The sequence below is a fragment of the Anopheles coluzzii genome, chromosome X (genome assembly GCF_943734685.1).
Source record: "Anopheles coluzzii chromosome X, AcolN3, whole genome shotgun sequence".
NCBI classification, from domain to species: Eukaryota; Metazoa; Arthropoda; class Insecta; order Diptera; family Culicidae; genus Anopheles; species Anopheles coluzzii.
The window spans coordinates 17389526-17412321 of NC_064669.1; the positions used below are offsets into that span (position 1 = coordinate 17389526).

The 22796-nt window shown below is 42.9% G+C and overlaps 2 protein-coding genes across 2 annotated transcripts; one reads left to right on the forward strand and one right to left on the reverse strand.

Annotated features, from left to right (window-relative positions):
* The first annotated feature begins 6589 nt into the window (after nucleotides 1–6589).
* Nucleotides 6590–8713, forward strand: LOC125907426 (uncharacterized). Its single transcript, XM_049609419.1, has one exon. It carries the CDS (start codon nucleotides 7021–7023, stop codon nucleotides 8221–8223), a length of 1203 nt encoding a protein of 400 aa, XP_049465376.1. The 5' UTR covers nucleotides 6590–7020; the 3' UTR covers nucleotides 8224–8713.
* Nucleotides 8714–13541: 4828 nt separating this feature from the next.
* On the reverse strand, nucleotides 13542–14473 carry LOC120953328 (uncharacterized). Its single transcript, XM_040373162.2, has 2 exons — nucleotides 13851–14473; nucleotides 13542–13783 (listed from the first exon to the last, which is right to left on the reverse strand). Exons 1-2 carry the CDS (start codon nucleotides 14271–14273, stop codon nucleotides 13778–13780), a joined length of 429 nt encoding a protein of 142 aa, XP_040229096.2. The 5' UTR covers nucleotides 14274–14473; the 3' UTR covers nucleotides 13542–13777.
* Between the last annotated feature and the right edge of the window lie 8323 nt (nucleotides 14474–22796).

Consider the following 22796-nt stretch of genomic DNA (forward strand, 5'->3'; position numbering starts at 1 on the left):
CTACTCGATGAGGGGTCGTCCGTCACCTTGATGGAACACCGCTTACTAAAGGAGCTCGGACTAGAAGGAGAATCGAAGCCCCTTTGCCTACGCTGGACTGGGGGTCAAAACCGCGAAGAGAGCGATTCCGTAGAGACATCGATCATAATTTCCGGTGCGCGTAAGGGAGACCGTCGCTTCGATATGCACGCTGTGCGGACGGTTCGCACCCTGGGTCTTCCACCTCAGTCTGTTGATGGATGCGACATATCAGCGCGCTATAAACACCTGCAATCTCTGCCCCTACCATCATATGTATCTGCCGTCCCAAGACTACTCATCGGCATCGATAATTACAGTTTGTCTCGACCCCTGAAAACCGTTGAAGGCGAGGTAAACGAGCCAACGGCAACAAAAACTCGATTAGGCTGGGTAGTGTCCGGTTGTTTCGGCAAAGCAAACCATTCTGCGAAACAACAAGTTGTATCGATGCATAGACTTCATCCGTGCGCTTGTCGGGACCTGGAAGCTAGGGTAGAAGCTGCAATCAAGGGAAGCTTTGCGTTAGAAGATGTTTACTCCAGCAACGCTTCGGCATTTATGTCCAAAGAAGATGAACGAGCCTTACTCCTACTATGCACGCATACAAAGCAGGTAGATGGACGATACGAAACGGGGTTATTATGGCGCTTCGATATGGTGAAGATGCCTAATAATAGAGGCATGGCTTTAAAAAGACTGGACTGTCTAGAACGACGCATGACGCGTGAAGTCCAACTACGAACGACCTTGAATGAAAAAATCACAGAATATTTAGAAAAAGGTTATGCACGAAAGCTGTCACTAGAAGAGAAACAAGCGATCGGTCCCAAAACGTGGTATCTTCCTATCTTTCCTGTGGTCAACCCTAACAAGCCGGGGAAGGTGAGGTTGGTTTGGGACGCCGCCGCCAAATTTCATGGGGTCTCTCTGAATTCGATGCTGCTAACAGGTCCAGATCTTCTGTCCTCCCTTACATCAGTACTTCAAAGATTCCGAGAATATCGAGTGGCAGTGGCCGCTGATATAAGAGAGATGTTCCACCAGGTCTTGGTAAAGGAAGACGACCAGCACAGTCAGAGATTCCTATGGCGTTGGAATAGAGAGCAAACTGAACCTGATGAATATGTCATGCAAAGAATGACGTTTGGAGCGGCCTGCTCTCCCAGCAGTGCGCAGTTTGTGAAAAACCTCAACGCAGACAAATATGCCACATCGCATCCTCGTGCAGTCGAATGTATAAAGAGAGACCACTACGTAGACGATATGCTCATTAGTACAGAGACGGTAACGGAAGCGAAAACCTTAGCATATGAAGTAACCAAAATACATGGCGAAGGTGGCTTCCTCCTCCATAACTGGCTGTCTAACTCTCCAGAGGTTTTCAATTATGCCACAGGAAGCACATCTACTCAAAAGGAGCTCAACATGAACGAAGTATCTGCGACACAGAAAATATTAGGTATGTGGTGGGACATACAAACCGATTCATTCTGCTTCCGATCGCCTATGCTAAACTCCGAGCTTCTGCAAGGGATTATAGTCCCGACGAAACGTCAAGTCCTACAGGTGTTAATGAGGATTTTCGATCCCTTAGGCCTCATTGCAGGACTATTATTGTACCTGAAGGTTCTGCTCCAGGAGGTCTGGAGAAGCGGTACTGGATGGGATGAGCCAATCCCGTACGAGCTTAAAGAAAAATGGAATGAATGGCTATCATGTCTCCCGCATCTAGAAACAATAACCATTCCTCGATGCTACCGAAAGTCATTATCACTAGAGACCTCTAAACTTCAGCTTCATGTATTTGTAGACGCTGGAAAAGATGGTTTTGCCGCTGTGGCCTACTTTCGAATTTCAAACGAGGAGGATGTCGAGATAGCACTCATCGGCGGGAAAACCCGTGTGGCACCTTTGAAGTACTTGTCAGTCCCACGACTCGAGCTTCAAGCAGCCGTCTTAGGTACTAGACTGGCTAAGAGTATAACCAATGCACACCGTGAAAAAGTCGTACAGCGTTTCTTTTGGTGCGACTCTAAAGATGTAATTTTATGGATCAATTCCGATCATCGAAGGTACAGTACATTCGTAGCACACAGGATTGGTGAGATATTAGAAAACACAGAGGTAAATGAATGGCACTGGATTTCTACCAAAAGCAACGTCGCCGACGAGGGTACCAAATGGTCGAAGTTAAGCCGACATCTCACGACCAGCGAGTGGTTCAGTGGACCCCAATTCCTAAGTCGACCAGAATCAGAATGGCCAAAAGAAAATGTAGACGGTCTAGCGACAAATGAAGAGCTACGAAAAACAATATGCGCTCATATAGTACGAGAACCTGTTTTTAAACTAGATCGTTTTTCAAGATGGTTAAGGTTACAACGCTCGGTTGGATACGTTTGACGTTTCATCAACAATTGCAGAATATCGAAGGCAGATAAAGCAAGACGCGAAGTGGGAGCACTAACTATGGGAGAGCTGCAACTGTCCGAGTTAAGCATAATACGCGAAGTACAGCAACAAGCTTTCCACGACGAATATAAAATACTTCTACACTGCAGAGACCACCCCGATATTAAGCCTCGCTTATCCCCCGCAAGTAAATTGTACAAAAGAAGCCCTTACATGGATCAACAAGGAATTTTGAGAGTGAGAGGTAGAATCGACGCTTGCGCCTTTATCAGCGAAGAGACGAAACGCCCTATCATCCTTCCTAAAGGCAACTACATTACCGACTTGATCGTCGATCGATATCATAGAAAGTACCGCCATATGAACCACCTCACTATAATGAATGAAGTACGTCAAATCTACGATATACCCGCCTTGAGAGCAACGTGTCACCGAGTAAGAAACGGGTGTCAGTTTTGCCGTATAAAAGATGCTAGACCCAGAGAACCGATGATGGGAAATCTACCCGAATGTCGCCTCACACCCTTTGCCCGGCCGTTTACGCATACCGGCATAGACTATTTTGGCCCATTGACCGTGGTAAATGGACGTAAAAGCGAAAAAAGATGGGGGGTATTATTTACCTGTTTAACGATACGCGCAGTGCACATTGAAGTGGCCCATACATTATCAACAAGCTCTTGTATATTAGTACTGCGAAATTTTATAGCTCGCCGGGGCGTACCCAATGAAATCATATCCGATAGAGGAACCAATTTTGTAGGCGCGAGCCGCGAACTTCAGGAAGCCCTAAAAGAAATAGATGTTGATAAGATCGTCGATGGGATTAGCCTTACCAGCACCAAGTGGACGTTTAACCCTCCAGCGGCTCCGCATTTCGGAGGAGCATGGGAGCGACTCGTTCGGTCGATAAAAAGTACGTTGACGAACATTCAGTTCACTAAGTATCCGACCGATGCCGTACTCAACAGTTGGTTGATTGAAGTTGAGTATATCATAAATTCACGCCCATTGACTGATGTTCCGGTTGATCGCGAAGAAGACGCTCCCTTGACACCAAATCACTTTCTTGTGGGCTCATCATCCGGTGCCAAACCGATCACCACAGTGGACCCCTTGCCCGAAATGTTAAAGAACACTTGGAAAACATCGCAAATATACGCTGACGTATTCTGGCGAAAGTGGTTGGCCAGCTACCTGCCAACTTTAACACGACGCACAAAGTGGCACGCACAGGTGAAACCGATCGCAGAGGGTGACATCGCACTAATAATCGACGAGACTCTTCCCCGTGGATGCTGGCCGAAAGGACGCATTGTAAATGTGATCGAATCAAACGACGGTCAAGTACGGCGGGTGCACGTGCAGACAGCATCCGGTAAAGTGCTCGAGCGCCCAGCTGTCAAAATAGCAGTTATCGACGTATCGGACAAATGAAGTGTTGTTTACAAACACTGGGGGGACTGTTGACAAGCATCAACGGTCCGTTCATCGTGATGCTAGTTTGAGCAGATGAACATAGAGGGCGCTGTCTTCATAGAGAGGATGCCATGATCGTAGGGCGAAATATTTCGCCGTGACTCAGCCATAGTTAAAACGAAGATTAACCGAAGAACACCGAAGGGAAAGGGCATCGACCGTAGCGCCGAGCGAGAACCAGCGAAAGGGTATTTAAAGGAACGACGGCTGAAGAAACGCCCTTTTCTCGCGTATTAAAGACCCGGAAGAGAGAGTATTTTTTTAACCCTTCGTGTAAATAAAGCGTTAAAAGAACTTTTTTGCGTTTAATATTCGCGGACTTTCAAGTTGAGAAAATTCTGTTGCTCGAGGCAACACATACCTTCGTCCGCTTCTCGCGCTATGGTATTTTTGTTTTCAAAATATAAATTTTACCATAGTGTTTACATACCGTGTCCAACGGGATTTTTATAACCTGCAGCCTTTCGTTATGCTTACTACAGTGTTTTGTTCGTATTCCTTTGCTTTGGCTCTGTGTCACGGTCGCCATGTAGTGAACTTGTCATCATTTAGTGCCGTTCCTGACTAAAGACGGATTGTATCTGCACTTTTATATAAACTCACTTTATTTTTGCCACTTTACTTAAACTTAATAGCGTGGTTGGCTTCTAATTTTTTACGAACTAAATTTTGCGCGGCGGACTGGACTGCGTGATTTTTCTAATACAACAACTCTCCTCTAGCTACGCGCGAACTTCCTTTTATACGAAATAATTACATTGCGCTTATGGACATATTTAACCTTTCCGCTCCGTTATGCATGATTACAATTTATTATCCTGCTCTATCTCCTGCATTATGCATACGTGACTTTTTGCGTACATTAGGTAACATCGTCCTTTCATGTGTATTATCCTACTGCGCAATTGGATGAACTCTATTGAATTTTCCCTATTTATCTAGTTGGTTCGGATTAGAACATATTGCACTTTTATGTCTAATATTTGTGTGCATCTAATTACAGTAATTTATGTTCTGATAATGTTTAATCTAAAATTTTATACTTGTAAAAACTATTTGTTTTGAGTGTGTTGGTGAATACGATCACGCCACTTATCATGCTATTTCATTATATCATTAGCTGTTTCATTCTAGCCTTAGTGCGGTTTGTGTCTAGGATGTAATGAATTTACTGCAGATAATTATAGCGGATGTTATACTAATAATTGAGTCTTTGCTATTCTAATCTAATTCTAATTTGCTAAGTCTAATAGTGTCGGGTGTCGAACCTATGCTACAATTTTTTTACGATCAAATTACGCAAGAAACCAATATTATGGCAGTAATCCTTGCTATTCATACGAAAAAAGCTTCGAAACTAAGTTTCATTGATATTATACACCGTTTTTGATGCATCTTTGTTTACCACCACTATAGGAACACAATACGACGACTATAGGAACCATACCACCATTATAGGTACAACGAAGCAGTCACAAAAATATGTATTTTTTCGTAAATTTGATGTATTTCATGATAAAAAATGGTTGTGATTGCGAAGATAAAACATATTCCAATTGCTATGTGTTAAAATATTCAGAAATTGTCCTTCCTGACACCTTAAATCCATTAAAACACATCGGTACCACTACAAATTGCACCTGAAGCGTTCCGCTCACGCTATAAAGCGCAACGCTAGGATAAAACAAAGCGGCGCGTTAGTGATCGCGCGGAGGACAACGTAAGGATCGACGAAAGATTGTCAAAGATAGAGAAATGGAGAAGAAGCAGAAGAAGGGGGGGGTCGTCCGGTCATTCCTCCTCGGGAGAGAGGTCAAGTGGTGGCAAACTTGGATACGAAGGAGGATTAACTCGGTGGACGGGTAGAAGGTGCAATAAATTGGTTATTAACACGGTGTAACAAAAATAAAACTAGTTTCTTTTATTAATATAAAGTGTAGTTTAGTTCACACCACTATTGGTACATTTACCCTACTGCTCGAATTGTTTCCCCGTGTTTGCCTATATGCGATATTGAGCAGACGTTAACTGTTTTGACGATCATTTATTTTAACAGGAAGGAACAACAACTCGGTTAAACCAATATGAATTTTAAACGACTGTTAAAATGTGTTGATTTATTCGCGAAGCCGGCTATTATTTGGAGAAACAATTTGTTGTAGTTGCGTTTGCGAGAAAGCGGTGTCCCTTAGAGTATGACTATGCGTTAAATTAATCTACTATTGGACGCAAAAGCTGTGTTACGGATCTAGGAGTGCTCCTTGACGAAAAGTTGAGCTTCCACGACCAGCTAGAGCACGTTGTCACTAGAGGGTAACCAATTGATTGGCTTACTAAAACAAATAGCACGATACATCACTGACCCGGTCTGCATCAAGACGCTATACTGCGCTTTGGTGCGGCCAGTGCTAAAATACGGTTCGATAGTATGGTGGCCTACAGCGTGTAGAGTCGATCCAGCGCAAATTCACGCGGTTCGCTTTGCGCTCCTGGAGTGTCCAACAGGAGTATGAGAAACGCTGTGCGTTGCTTGGCATCGAGACATTTAAGCTTTCGGTTGACCGATAAAGCGTTGATGAAATGACGCGAACACAAACTACAATTTAAAACTTATATTATAATAAAATAATACATCCGTGCCGCGCTGACACACAACTGTTCGCCACCAAACCCAGATCGGAAGAAAGCGAGCAATTCTTTAATTTTAATTCTCCTAATCAGATTTCGCATTGTTGATTTTGATTGTTGAATTTCGCCTCTCTCGTTGCGTCGGCCGTCTGAATGGTATCGGCGGCTGTCGCTAGCCGCGATCCAGGGGTGAGCAACAATACGGCCACAACAGAAGCAACAGAACTGCAACGCTCAGAAGCTGTTTGTCGCTGGACTTCTTGACAATCTGATCGACTCACCCGCGCTTCTTTCGAAGCTCAACATGTATGTCCCGCCGAGATCGCTCCGAGCAAGATCGCTACTCGACCTGGAGGAACGCCGCACTCGCTTTGGCTCCTCTGATCCGTTTATTCGTATGTGCCGTTAGTTTAATGTCATTTGTGATCGTCATTGGCAGTGGAAAAGGCCAACCGCGTTGTAAAGGTCGTGACCAACGTAATGAGGAACCACAGCGGGCCCCGGGTATCTAAGCGGAGATTGCTTGCCGGGGTGTCTGAAGCGATTATTCGCTACGGTGCACCCATCTGGGCCGAGGCCACGGATCGCCAGTGCTGCCGGCGGATGCTGGCAAGCGTCCAGCGACCTCTGGCGCAGCGAGTCGTATGCGGATTCAGATCCATGAGCTACAGCGTAGCTGTACTCATGGCAAGGCTCATCCCTCATCACCTTTTGATAAAGGAAGACGCGAGATGCCACCAACGGTACTTCGCCGACCCGGAAGCAAGTCGTGCTGTCATCCGACGTGAGGAACGCGCGGTGACGCTGGAGGTATGGCAACGGGAGTGGCATGCGAACGCATCGAATCCAGGAGCCAGCCGTTACGCACGTTGGGCACACAGATTGATCCCCGAGGTGCATTCATGGATGGCACAGAAGCGGGGTGAGGTGGACTTTCATCTTGCCCAGATACTCTCGGGACACGGATTTTTCCGAGAGTTTCTGCATGTATGCGGCTTCGCTCCATCCCCAGAATGCCCGGAATGCACAGGCTCGGTTGAGTCAGTGGTTCACGTGTTGTTCCACTGTCCGAGGTTTGCAGAGGTTCGGCGCGACCTACTGGAGATGGGAGTGGACGGTTCTATAACAGAGGAGAACCTCGGACAAATGTTGCTGAAAAGTTCAGACTCTTGGATCCGCATTCAGGAAGTAGCATGCCGCATCACCACGGTGCTGCAAGTGCGCTGGAGAGAAGATGAGGCGGCGCTGAATACGCTTGCTAATTCCACATCCGCAGAGGCGACAGTCAACGCTGAACAGATGCAGGACGACCCGGCTGCAGCCCGACGAGCGGCCCGTAACCGTCAAGCAAGGGCCCGGAGAGCGCAGGAACGCGTGGAGCAGCTTGGGGACGTGGAATTGGCGTCGGCGTTCAGGCAGTTGTACGGTCCAGCAGCTAGCGATGCGACATCATCAATTCCGGCAGCAGTGCCTTTGCTATTGGAGGCAACAGCAACAGTAGACCCTACACCAGTAGCAGCAGCCGTAGCAGTAGCAGAAGCAGCAACATCATCGGCAGCTGAGGCAGCACCACGAGTAGCACCTGAGGTTGCACCCTTTTCAGCAACCACCGGAATGGCGCCACCGTCATCACCGTCATCACCAAATCTCTCTCCCAGACGTCGGAGACAAGCGCAGCGGTAGGCCAGAGCACATATGCCCCCCGGCAGACAACAGAATGGTAGAGCAGTGCCTTCTGCAGAGGAGCTGGAGCGTCGTCGCCAGCGACAACGAGAAAAGGAGAGAGCCCGACGACAACGGCAGCGGAGGGCGAGGGATAGTCAGGCCGTCACGATCCCTTTTTCGCCATTACCATCGGACGAAATGCAAGAAAGGAGATCTACACTAACAGCAGATGAGGAAGCTGCTATCAGCATGGAGGCAATATCGGGGCGTTAAACAATCCGCAGTATGTAGGGTGGTTAGAAGAGCTACGGAAGGACAGTAAGGTCTCACGGAAAAAAAAATCGAAGGAATACGAGACAGTATCGTTTAATTTTTTTGCGAGTTAAATTAATTTTATCACTAATAAAGAAAGGAAGGTCTGTATGGACGGTTAAACCTGGTGGGTAAATCCCTAACGGGTAATTCCCACTGGGAGGCGCAAGCAGTTGGGAACGAATGATAATTTGTGATCGTCATCTACCTGACATGTGGCGCGCTGTTTTATTAAAATGTATTCGTGCCGTGTGATCTTCGTGTTAATACGTGTTAATTTTTTTAATAAGACTAAACGGGAATAATCGATAACCGTAAGATGACTTTTATTTAATGAATATAAGCGAATTCGCTTCAAGTGGGCCACTCACGGTCCGTTGAATTTTAATGAATGAATAACAAATAACAAATTTCACAACTGTACAAACCGAAAATTGTTTGTGAATACACCTCAAAAACATAAACACCTTGTTCGCGGTCATACGTTAATATTTAAGTATCGTAGGCGTAATTGTCAGAATAAAACGGCATTCGTGCTCGAGAATCAGAACAGCGCACACCTTTCAATTCTTCGTAATTTCCGTTCCGAAAATTCCGCAACTTTAAACAACGATATTTCTAGAGCCAGTAGGAAACTGGAAGTTGTAAAAAGTTCCTTCTAATATTTCTTTCAAATCTATTTACTGTTCATCATGTGATAGAGTACGCTTCAGTTGTCTTTGAGATTTGTTGCTAAAAACGGGTGATGGCTTTTCTGAAGAGAAGGAGTGGAAACGATGACTTACCATCCCATCATATGAGATACCAGCTCAATGGCCTTGACATACTTGATAACCGAAGAGTTGAAGCAAGTGTTGAGTCAAATAGCTCATTTGTATAAGTGAAGCGAAGCAGTCGTTCTGATTAAAGCGAGTGCGACGTAGTTCTGATTAAAGTGAGTGCGATGAGTGGTGTTTTTCAATTTTAATTGGATTGTAGAGGATGGGATGGTGGGGAGAGTGGCTGGTAGGTTAATTGTTAATATCTGTAAATGAAACTGTTTCGTAACGTATCCAAGCATTCTGACAATTTGGATTGATAGTTTGATTGGTAGTTCATTGGAAGGGAGTTTTTGTGTACGTACTCTAATGGTTACATACGAAGTAAACTGTGGATTGAACAGAGGATAAAGAAAAATAAAGCATGCAAAAATGGCTACCTTCCGTGTATTTAGCGCATGCAGCAGAATCACCCATAATTGCCAGCCCCGGTCGCGACAAAACCACGCGCGCAGCATCGGTACCGCCAAAGATCAAACATCGGTTGATCACAGTCCCTGGAAAGGTTTACGGTTTTAAGCTGGCCACCGGGAAACAAGTGTCAATAGGCGGGACCACTGGGATCGCGAAATGATTTGGGGACAACCGGGAAACAGGAAATGAGTAGTAGAGAGATGGATGAAAATATGATCGGCAAAAAATGTGACTATAAAAAGGCGGTTCAAGCTTGATCCAAATCAGATTCGAACGGAAGGCGAAAGTCTTAACATCTTATTTCAGAACGGTCCGCCGAAGTCTCAAAAAAGGATCGAATCGCTTTCTGTCTGAATAACTCCCGAAAAAGCGAGGAGAACTAGCGTATAGGCTTGGAGAATTTCCACCGTTCTGGACGAGAGGAATCCAGAAAAGAGCTGGATCCTTCGAACATTTTAGATTCTTCATCCCCAAACGCACAAAACATAATACAATCACCGTCGTAACATAAATAGTACCACAACTGTAAATCTTAAACATTCAAAGTAGCACCTACGGGGTGCCTCAAGGTAGCAATTAGGCTGGAAATAGCCGAACCGAGATCGTCGCGGTACCGCGAAATTCGCGCCTTGTTTATAACAGTTGTAGAACAGTTGGGCTGTCAAATCTTCCACGCCTCCGATCGCGCCTGCTGTTTCGCAGAGATATCCAACTTCAGTATTCCTGAAATTTCCCAACCACACTCAATTTTTTTCCTGAAATACCCAACCACACTCAACAACCACATTGACGCTCCCACTCTAATAGCTAGTATGAAGCATGTATATTTCCTGGCATTATTCCCAGCACATATAATTTCAGCCGATGTGTATTCATCACGTTCTATGCTATATTTGAAGATTTCTTTCTACTAGAGGCCGATGTGTACATCGACGAGACAGACAATATACCAACTTATGAGATTGGTGGGAATGCTAAGAACCACACCAGAGGCAAACAGACAATTATCCACTCGGGAGTTACAAAAAGTGCTGAAGGAGTTGATTTGTTTGGAAAAGCAACTAAGGTGAGTACGATACAGGAGATGAATCATGTTTGTGCGCATTTCTTTGCGAAAATTGATGCTTTTTTGTGACATTTCGACAATACATTGCATGATCAGAATTTTGTTATTTTTCTATGCTTCTTTTTCCTATGTTTTTGGTATTCGATTTAATCGGTATTTATTATGAAACCAGGTTGACTGTATTGACAATATCCATGCAACGGTCTTTTTATTCAGCTAATCGTAATTGAAGACATGCTGGTTGGCCAGATGAAGTTCCGTCGACTACAACAGACAATCAGGCGTATTTTTTATGATCAAGTCGCCTCGACGTTGAGATGATCAATTTTGTGTGTTCATTTATAGAATAGAGTAGAATACGTCTGAATTATTCGAAGGATCAAAGTCTAGGCTACACAGCAGGGGAAATAAAACTTCCATTGCAGTGTTTCATAGTAGTTTTATTTACAATGTAATATATCTTAAGTAATATACAGAGTCAAAAGCGGAAAAGTCCAGTTTGAAGTTTATTTTCTCGACTCGAATCGAAATATCCGAATAGCATACTCCTGCATGATAATGACTTCATATGCATTACTTCATTGCCGTCTCAAGAATATATCCAAAGCAATAAGCTGTGATTTTGATAATTTATTTGCGTCTCACCTTTACCTATAAGATGGTAGAGAAATGGTTTTAACGAGTAGTCTTAACAGAGTTCTGTAGATAGGAGCTTTCAGTCTTAAAATCCCTGAACACAACTGCAGTCTATCCAAGCTCGCTTCATCCAAGACTTTATATGCATTTAATAAGATAAGATTGATATTGATGCCTTAGTCTTACAAAACACAAGTCTTTTACCGTGCTTAAGAATACGTTTACAGGATGATTCAAGATAGCCATTGAAACTCCAATTTAAGTTTTAATAGACTTTCTTATCAGTGTCATAGTCTCAAATAACAAGTCTTTAAACGTGCTTAAGAATACGTTAACAGGTGGATTAACATTAGGTTTACGGACTCCGTCAATTGAACGGAATTTAAACTTTGAAGTGAAATACTAAAAATATCTTTTGTTTAATTTTGATTGTTACTTTTCATAAATTTATCATTACATACTATGAGTTTGTATGAGTTGTAAGCCGGTCTCGTAGTACAGTCGTCAACTCGTACGACTTAACAACATGCCCGTCATGGGTTCAATCCCCAAATAGACCGCGCCGCCATACGTAGGACTGACTATCCTGCAATGGGGGGAATCAATTAGTCACTGAAAGCCAAGCGCATAAGTGGGTACAGGCAGGCCTTGACCGACATCGGTTGTTGAGCCAAAGAAGAAGAAGAAGACTATGAGTTTGTAGCATACGTATTATTTTCATAACTTTGATAGATATTCAGATATATTTATGGTATACCTATCTCTATGGAACCCGTCAAATTGACTGGTGGGTTGATTAGATTTAGTTTGTTTAGTTAAGTTGTAACATTTTTCAACAAAAGTAAATTTAGGAATGAAAGAGAATTTTAAACCACTTATTATCATAAACAAACACATATAAATGATTTAAATAAAGTGACCTCAATCGGTATTGCTGATCAACTTATTCTTCGTGTGTTTCGAAACTCCCGCAGACATCGGTCAAAATATGGCAAGGAAAATATATCGGTTCAGCGGTTCATCCTGAGCTTCAAATGACATCGCGATCATCCAAGTGTAGCGCCTGATAGTTAGGCAATTAGTATAATACTAGGAATAATCAATTATAGTAAGCAATTATGGTAGCGATCGTTTATGGTATGATAGGAAGGATAGGAAGGATAGGAATAATTATAGCAAGTAAATTACATAAAAATGCATTAGCTAGATAAGGACAGAATATAGGGCATATGATAGAATCGGATAGGGAGATAAGCTAATAGCCACATACGATATGTTTAAGATAAATACTTTTAGCCAATAGAAAAAAACGCAGGGTAAATTGTGGCACGAAAAGGAGCAGTATAAATAAGGGTTAGGAATAGGAATTAGGTCATTAAGGAAACTGTATACTTAGAGGAAACGCTGCCCGGAAAATATAGAAGTAAAAAGTATTCCTAAATCGGTGTAGTTATTTCAAGTTAGATGGAAAGAAACCTTTGTCCACCACACAAGCTACACGCACTGTAAAGAATGTCGTATTACAACTGCTAAAGGATGACGCCGATCTAGGTTGCGGCAAGGTACATACAGACAAATAGAGGCAAGTAAATTCGATGCAAAAGAAGAAAACAGGAAGGAAGTAACCTGCAGATGAAACATACTTAACTCACATGACGTCGCTGACATAGCAGTGGCGGATTCAACGGTAAGCGGACTGAGCGGCCGCAGAAGGAAGTCCCTTTAATATATAAACTCCGTAGATAAATAACGCAACAAACATCACAGTCAATAAAGTAGCGGATAAATACAAAGCTCCAAGATCTAAGCTCTAGTGCATGTTTGGGGTTATGCCACGAGGATTTGAAATATTATGTTTGCATGCGTTTTTTGCACCACAAAACTCCAACGGGATTTCCACGAATATTCCACGGAAGAAAATATTCTCAACGATATATGACTTGTCAAGTTACATAATCGCTTATGACACATGTTCTCATCACTCAAGAGATTTTAGCCCTGCTAGCGGTATAAGAGTACAACAATAAACAACAACAGAGAACAGACAAAAACTACTGCTAACACAACAGGCGGACGGATTCGAAAGAATGACTGAGTACAAGTTGCATTTTTTTTTCTAAATATTTGCTTCAATTTTATTCAATAATTTTCTTTGACCGAAAGTACATCACATTTTTTATCCATGTATCGAAAATTGCAAGACTACATCCAACATCATTGAAACACACGGGACTTTATCCAGTTCATTCGCTCCCTTCACTCTTCACGCTGCTGGCAGGAATCGACACACCAACTCAGCTCATCGCCAGCTCCACTGCTCAACAGCTTAAACCTATGGAAGCAAAATACATAACATTAGCAAACTCATCAACAACCACACTAGCTTCTTGTCCACCGACCTCCACACGTGCACAGCGATCTTCGCCTTCGGCTGCATCTTCCGAGGCCTCCACGATGGCTTTATCGTGAGCTTCATCGTGAGCTTCGTCGTGAGTGGTCTCTTGCTCGACGTGATCCTCGTCCACGATGTTTGCCTCTTGCGGGATTTCCTCCAAAGCTTCTAGCTTGTCACTTTCAGCTATCGGCTTTCCACTGATGTCTTCACTTTCACCTCGCTCCACAATGTCGCTCATTGCATCTTCTAGAGCCTTCTCGATTTTCGACTGATCCTCATCCGGCTTCTCGACACTCTGATCTTGAGCGGCCTTCTGCTCATCCCGTTCCTGTACGGTCGATATCAGATCATTCCCTGGCTCAGTCGCCAAGGGGGCCAGGTCGACCAATTCCGACGCACTCAGCTTTTTCTCTGGGGTGGTAGCCATGGCTTAGCCGCTGTTCTGCACACTGAAATACTTGAAACCGCTCACGGATAATATCACTGGACGACAAACAAGAATTGTAGCGCTCGATAGGGAAAGTTCCACTAGCTTAGACTTGCAATTAGACACTTGCACAACGCTCGCCACGAAGATGTTACTAGCTTCACAATATTTGAACAACGAAAGGGTGCGTGCGCAATGAGCGATCGGCTTTTATAGCCCTCTAATGCACAAAACATGTCAATGTGTTTGTGTAATTGTATTCTTAGTGTAAGTGACCAACCGTGTGCAGTTAATTGCCTGACTCATTCTTGATACTTCCCAGGGTTTCTCAGCATTAGTTTCGTTAAAAGACAGGATAGGTAAAATCGTGTAATAGAATGATAATAATGTTTTAATTTGTGTATGATCTGCATCGAACATCTGTGTTTTGATACGTATGTCATCCTTCCGTGGAGTGTTGTCTTGGTTATTAGTTGAATTTAACTTTATCATGCTCGAGATGGGACCGTTTCGGATGATATTCTGCTCGTATTTGATGTACTTTGTATACCATGCGCTGGAAAGCCCTGCCCAGAGCGCAGTTTCGTTCGGTATGTGCCTATGTGATCACAAACATCGTTCGCTCATTGTACGCAAGTGTTCGCGTAGAGAAGATGATGCGATGAGTAATCCTTCGCCACAACAGCGCCACTTCGCTGTACAGGATTTGCTATTGCTTCAATAATTTCCGTAACAATATAAAAGGACACATATCGTTTCAATGCAAATTACAGACAGCTTCAAACTCCTTTCATTCATCAAGTTTTTATTTAATTTCTTCATAACCAGTCCCTAGCCAAACCGCTTTTAAATTTAACATATGGGCCATGCACTATTACATTCACTTCACATTACATGTGTGTGATCTCCAGTAGGCTCTGATGTCCCGATGCATTAGCATTTCCTGTCGCATTATCTGGTAAGTTCACAACCGGAGACATTCTTGCAATGTAGTTTCAAACTGACACCAATTATACGTGACCAAAGAGTACTTGTTCTTTATTCAGGAAGGACGGCTTTGCCGTATGCTTGCCAAAGAGTGCTTAATTCGAGGCAAAACAGTTTTTATGCACCTGAAAGATACACAAATCCCCAGACTAGAAAACGCTCAAAAGAGCAATCAGCAAAGCAATAAAATGGATTATTACATTTTCTTAATGCTCACCAAAGCAAAGATCTATGACCGTTTTTGCGTTGACGTTGAGAAGCATTTCCAGGTGTAGATGACCATTGCCTATCTCATCTGAAGGCATTGTAAGAAACCCAAAATGTTTGCTTTTCTGCTGCTTTTTGTTGGGATTTAATGAGCTAAGCGTGAGCATAGTTTGCCATCCGAGGGGTGTCACGCTGAAGTCATCAACAAATGATGCACAAAAGTATCCACAAATATCAAAAGAAATGTATGTTTCCACCGCAAACTGCTCCCCGGTAGCTTTAATGCTTTCTGCCGACACCCGAAGAGAGCAGGCTTATGGGTTGCTTTATGGCTCTTTGTGAACACTCTCAAACGCGCAACACTCGAGAAAACCTTGGAGAAAAAACGTACGCTATGAATCGGATGTATCGTATGTACAATTTGCGAACAAATTGTTACACAAATAAATATCTGAATTGGTATTCCAGTAACGACAAAAACGTTAATGATAAAATTGTAAAACAGAATGCATCTACTCTTCCCATGAAGTCAATAAAATATCGCTTTCGCAAGGTTATCTTTTAGACGCTGGAATCAATCATCCAAGATGTTTACATTAACTCTGCCAACGCACCATCGTAGCTGCTTCGATCCTCAATAAGACGCAATGGGAAAGTCTTGGTTCACAAGGGTGCGAGAACGTCATCATAAGATTCTGCTTTGTGGTGAATATTGTAAATCTAAAGCAACAGTTTTATTGCAAAAAGAGATGGTCTTATCCCCACTGTACGCATTGAAGCTGCTCCCAATAAAGCGAACGCATAGAAGCAACGATCGATTTTCGCTGTTTGTCACGGAATGAAGCCTTGCGATCTTCGTCCATCCAGAGACCGGGTATCGATCACATCGACACGGCTCCAAACACGGTGAGCTGTACGATACCAGTCATCAGTTCTCTCGTGTCATTTGTAAAGAGCAGACGTATTCACGCGAGAAAACAAACCAAAACAATTTAAAGACAACCAAGTTCAAGTACAACTAGGATGAACAGTGCAGAAAGAAGATGGGAGAATACGCTTCGTATTAGCTTTGCTGATATTGAAGTAAAACCATCGAAAGAAGAGATCTATGATCTAATCGTCAAGATGGTTCTCCCGACGGACAAGCTAATCCGAACTCACCTACATTTCATTCGGAGCACGGTGTATCTACAAATGGGTACACTAGAGCAAGCGCAAGCGGTAGTGGAGAGGAATAAAGGTAAACACGGGAAGTGCGGAAACGTGTTTAAGCCATTTGACATCGAGATGGAGGATGGTGCGATCAATGTTTTCCTTCAGGACCTGCCCTACTACATAACCGACGATGAAGTTCGAGCAGAGATGGCTAAGTACGGGGAGATACTTAGCATACGCGTGCTACGGCATCTGGAAGGAAGCCGGCTTGCTGGTATCCTAATGGGAACACGGGCAGTGCGCATGATACGCAAACTACCGATAGCTTCATACATCACGATCGAAGGAGAGGTGACAGGTGTAACTTATCGCGGGCAAGTCCGCACCTGTGCGCATTGTCAGCTGCCAGCACATCATGGTGTGGGTTGTGCAGTCAATAGGATGGAAAGAGCAGCACAGAATTCGTATGCGGATGCGCTTAAATCACCTGTTTCCAAACACACAACAAAAAAACACACACACCAACAACACAACCCATCGGTGCCTCATGTTAACCTTCAACAAAGGCTTGAAAAGGTTACTCAAGCAAACACACAAGGGAGTATAAAACCAACAAACGTGCCACAGGCCGCTACACAAACCGCGGCTTCAGCACAACACACACACACGAACCGATAGTTCTTCTAACAAAAACAATACAAAAAAAACGCAGGCGAAGGCATGGAAATAGTTCAAGCAGCGAACAGTGAGGATGTAATAATCTTCAAAACGCCGCTCGATATTCCATCCGATCCTCTGTCAGAACCGACAGAAGAGAATAACACTGGTACAAAGCGACCCACAGATGATAGTCCGGAGAGTGATGCATCCTCTTCTTCCCAGGGCTCGCAAACCAAACGTAAACCCGGACGCCCACTCAAACATCCTAAAACGATGTAAGTACCATTTATATGTAAATCCACTGATATATATATATATATGTATAAAAAAAGCTCAGTTATAAATGGCTAATGAATGTAGTTATAACATTGGTTCAGTGAACTTGAATACCATATCCAACAAAACAAATATAGACGCCTTGCAGACATTTATACGAACCACTGATTTAGACATTATATTCATGCAAGAAGTATATCAAACAAACTTAACAATCCCTGGCTATAATGTCGTGACAAATGTAAACGATACCATGAGAGGCACTGCAATTGCGTTACGCGAACAGCTTAAATACTCTCACGTAGAGCGCAGCTTAGATTCTCGTCTAATCTCCATCCGACTCGAGAACACTGGTACGCTCTGCAATATCTACGCTCCGTCAGGTAGTCAACGGAGAGCAGAGCGAGAAACATTTTTCAGCCACACATTGCCGTTCTACCTGCGAAACGAACAAGAGCCTGTAATTCTCACGGGTGATTTTAATTGCGTATTAAAATCAAAGGACGCTACGGGTGGAGGGGATGTAAGTCTTGCGCTCCAGTACGTCATTAACAGCATCGATCGTTGCTACGTAACCAAAACTCTTAGCACAAAACTTAGAACGACAAATATGCAAGTAGTCTCCTTCTCAGATCACAAGGCACTAACAATCCGTCTCACCCTCTCGATTCCTCCAGCTCCGCGCAGAAACGGATACTGGCAACTTCGTGCTCACATACTTTCTAACAAAGTCCTAGAAGAATTTAAAATTCAATGGGAAAGATGGACAAGGCAAAAGAGATTTTACAACACATGGATAAAATGGTGGGTAGAATGTGCAAAACCCAAAATAAAATCTTTTTTTCGATGGAAAACTAATGAAAAATACAATGACTTTCGCTTGCATCAAAATGTTCTTCAAAAACAGCTAAGCTCATCCTACGAAAAATATTTACAACAACCAGCTGAACTAAAGAATATAAATTTATTGAAAGGAAAAATGCTTGCTCTACAAAGACGTTTTTCGCATCATTTTACACGTATAAATGAAACATTTATTGATGGAGAAAGTGTCTCCACATTTCATCTGCAGGAGCGGAGGAAGAGACAAAACATCATAACCAGTTTCCAAACAGGCGAAGGCATAAGCTTAGAATCAGTGGAGGAGATTAATAACTACATGTACAGAAAATATTCTGAATTATACGCTGAGAGGACACCTGACACTCAAAATAACCAATCAGTACAACACACGGAAACACCAAGTAACAATTTCTCCAGCAGTCAAGTAATACCAGACGATTGTGTTGAAAACAGGAGTTGCATGAATGATTTTAACAGGCATGAAGTCCTCTTTACAATAAAAAAATCTGCTTCACGTAAATCTCCTGGTCCCGATGGGATTCCAAAGGAGTTTTATATTCGCACTTTCGATATAATATCTCGAGAACTAACATACGTGCTGAATGATGCTCTTCAAGGCAATATACCTAGCTGCTTCGTGGATGGAATTATTGTGTTGGTGCAAAAGAAAGGAAGCACAGCGGGCCTCTCAAATTTTCGTCCAATTTCTTTATTAAATTTTGACTACAAACTTCTCTCAAGAATGCTTAAAATACGTATGCAGGGAATAATTGAAACATGGCACATCATTTCACCATCACAAAAATGTAGTAACAAACCGCATACTATTTTTGAAGCTGTTCTTGCTATCAAAGAGAAAATAATAGACTTCAAGAGAAAGAGAATCAAGGACAAACTCGTCTCTTTCGATCTCACTCAAGCATTTGATCGTGTAGATAGGAGGTTCCTTTGGACAACGATGGCCTCCTTGGGATTCAACGCAAGATTAATAGAACTTTTAACGTATATTGGAAATCAATCCTCGTCACGGTTACTAGTAAATGGACACCTCTCCCCATCGTTTCCTATCCAACGATCCGTAAGGCAGGGTGATTCCTTGTTAATGATGTTGTTTGTTTTGTATCTTCACCCGCTCCTCACCACACTCGAAGGCCTTTGTAACAATCAGAATGACCTGATCAATGCTTATGCTGACGATATATCGGTAATTTCCACCTCCATTAACAAAATCGAGCTAGTGCGACAAACAATAGAAACATTCGGGTACTATTCTGGTGCAATGCTAAGTATGGAAAAAAACAACAGCACTAGACATAGGACACATCACCACCAATAACACAATAGAAACACCATGGTTTCGTACGGTAGAACGACTACGACTTCTCGGAATTCTATTCACCAATAACATCCGTGAAACAATGAGCAACAATTGGAACATAGTCATAGAAAAATTCAGGTGGATGGTGTGGTACCACAGAAGAAGAAACCTTAATCTATGCCAAAAAATCACGCTGCTTAATACATTCATATTGCCCAAGGTTTGGTTTACAGCCTCGGTGTGTGGTGCTCGAGAAATGGACATAGCAAAAATAACGTCACTTATAGGCTTATTACTCTGGAGTGGAAGTGGATGTACTAGAGTTCCTCTACAACAACTTGCTCTTCCAAAACTGCGTGGAGGACTAAACCTTCACATTCCAGCCATAAAAGTTCCAGCACTGCTATGTAACCGAAATATAACACACAGAGACAGCCTTTGCGTAAGCTCCGAGATAATTAATAACGTAAATGAAGCAAATGTCCCAAGCAGCTATCCATGCCTAAAAACTGTAAAAAAACATATGGTGGGTATACCAATTGGATTGGAGACCATAATAACGACAAAAAGTCTGACAAAAAAGATAACAAAGTCTCTACCAAATCCCAAAGTATTTTTGGAGACACCAACAAGAAATTGGCGCAGGGTCTGGCATAACATAAGCAGTCGAAAGCTAAATGCCGAACAAAGATCATACCTATATCTACTGGTGAACAATAAAATAAAAAATTGTGCCGATCTTTTTCGTCATCACCGCATTACATCACCAACATGCCCACACTGCCCAATGGATGAAACAATCAAACATAAGTTCAAACGATATCAGTCCCAACAGACAACTATCTTACGAAGATCTACACGTTCCTGAGTTAAGTGGTTTAAGTGCAGCAACTTGTAGTGAAATACTTCGCATATTTTCAAACTATATCATCCACATCATTGGAAACAATGATCCTGTGGTTGATTTAGATGTCCTTTCCTGTTGTCTATAGTAAAAAATGTTACGTTAATAAACACATGAAATAAATATTTTTATAAAAAAAAAATAAAGCGAACGCATAGAAGCAACGATAGATTTTCACTGTTTGTCACGGATTGAAGCCTTGTGATCTTCGTCCATCCATAGACCGGGTATCGATCACATCATTACGGCTCCAGACACGGTGAGCTGTACGATACCAGTCATGTGAGACCGAGGGAACGGTGTCCGATGATTTATGGCCCCCGCGCTGGTCTTGCGTTTGCAAGATATTCCAAACGGAGCAAAAAATATATGATCCATCCCAAGAGCATGGCCAACAGCTCAATGGAACAATAGCTGACAAACAATAAAGGAGTGTAGTGGTAGCACAGCGAAGTTAGGGTTAAGAAGTCACTCCGGGATGGGGCATTAGACTTTTGAGATTGCAGTGGACGCAATTGCGTTCGAACATTACCTAGTCACTTACACAGTTGCACAACTGGACACTCTAACCGGATGACGTGTGCATGAATGTGCATGTGAGCACTTCAAAACACTTTCGATGCGTACCTTCTTGCGCTAGAGCGTGGCTCGCATTCTCTCTTTGACCGTGCTACTGATCGGTATTGTGTGAGTATTGGAATATAGTGCCTTTGCGAAGCTGCTCAGTTTGTATGTAGGTATGAGTGTGGGTGTGTGTTTTTTGGTTTTTGTGGTGCTAGTTTTACACTAAACTGCATCTAACTGTATGTTCACGTGTATCCCCTGTACAGCCGTTATTGCAAGCAATGGAGCGAAAAGCTACCCTCACGCAAGTGTACGTTGGAAATCTGGCGCCCAACGTAAACCACCAACTGCTACGCCGCTACCTTTCGAAGGCCGGGACCGTAATCTCAGCGAAGATCGCACGAAATGCAATGACTGGAGAGTCCTTGTTGTACGGCTCGGCCGTGTTCGCGACCACTCGGGACGTCCCGAGTAAAAAAAAAAAACACGTACGTGGCGCTCGATCGGACGATCCGAGGCCAAGTCAGGCTGTCGTACCCAAACTCAACGTCACTACCAGACAACAGGCCGGGCGTTTTGGTCGCAAAGCTTCCAAAGCTCCTGGAATTGAAGATAACGATGCAGTGTTTAAAATCTTTGGAAATCTGGTTCTCAACGATGATGTATTCCAGTAGTAATAACGCTCAATATTCATTGATTTGTACATACACTGAGGGCCTTGACACTGAGAGCACTACAATTTTATTAATATCCTATTTGATAGAACTATTCAGCTCAATGTTATTTCGTGTACTCTACTTTGATTATAATAACGCAGCATTCTTATTGAACTATTAGACATTAATATTATTTAATATATTCAACAACAGCTTCAGTTTGTTCAATTGTCACAACGCACCCATTTACTTGAAATAAAGCTTACTCTCCTTAGTAGGATGCAGCATTTAATCGTGTCTAGTTGCATTCCAACGATAGCATCCTGAAACGATTTGCTTGAGCAGATATCCGAAAACTCAGTGCATTAGTTGTTTTACGGGGAAAAAAAGGTGAAGTGCGGGTGAAATTAGCATGCTATGGTTACTGACATACAGTTTCGCGCAGATCTTCTGAGCGCAATTGTCTGCCCAGAGTTTGCCGGACGAATTATTACATGCTGCTGTGCGGTTTTATTTCACCCGATTGCTTTGACGGGCGAACGTCTCGGCGCAAGCGATGTGATGTGCATCCTATTACAGTTTGAGTCAATGAAGGGGATGGTGAATGGCTATTTCAGTGTCGGTATATCATTTGAATTCCGTTGATCGTCATGTATCGGAACAAGAATACAATTAAAATTCATAAATTTGGCGATGGAATTAAAGCAGATGTAAAAGCTTTACTATTGTTTTGTTTTATTGTGCATCATGAGTTTCGGAGAAAAGATTTTTATAGAGAAACAACGGGATATTAAACTTTAAAAAGAACATTTTGTTTCTAGTTACACTGACTCAGGCACAATACATCTGATAATGCACGGAAGTTTCCACGTTATCTTGCTAACACAGATCAAAAAGATCGATACAGTTCAATGCACTGGCAGCGAAGTGGATATTTTCTACGTCTTCTTTTT

What these genes read in the sequence shown, in the direction of transcription:
- LOC125907426 (XM_049609419.1), top strand. Translation starts at nt 7,021, where the DNA reads ATGAGGAACCACAGCGGGCCCCGGGTATCTAAGCGGAGATTGCTTGCC.
- LOC120953328 (XM_040373162.2), bottom strand. Translation starts at nt 14,273, where the DNA reads ATGGCTACCACCCCAGAGAAAAAGCTGAGTGCGTCGGAATTGGTCGAC.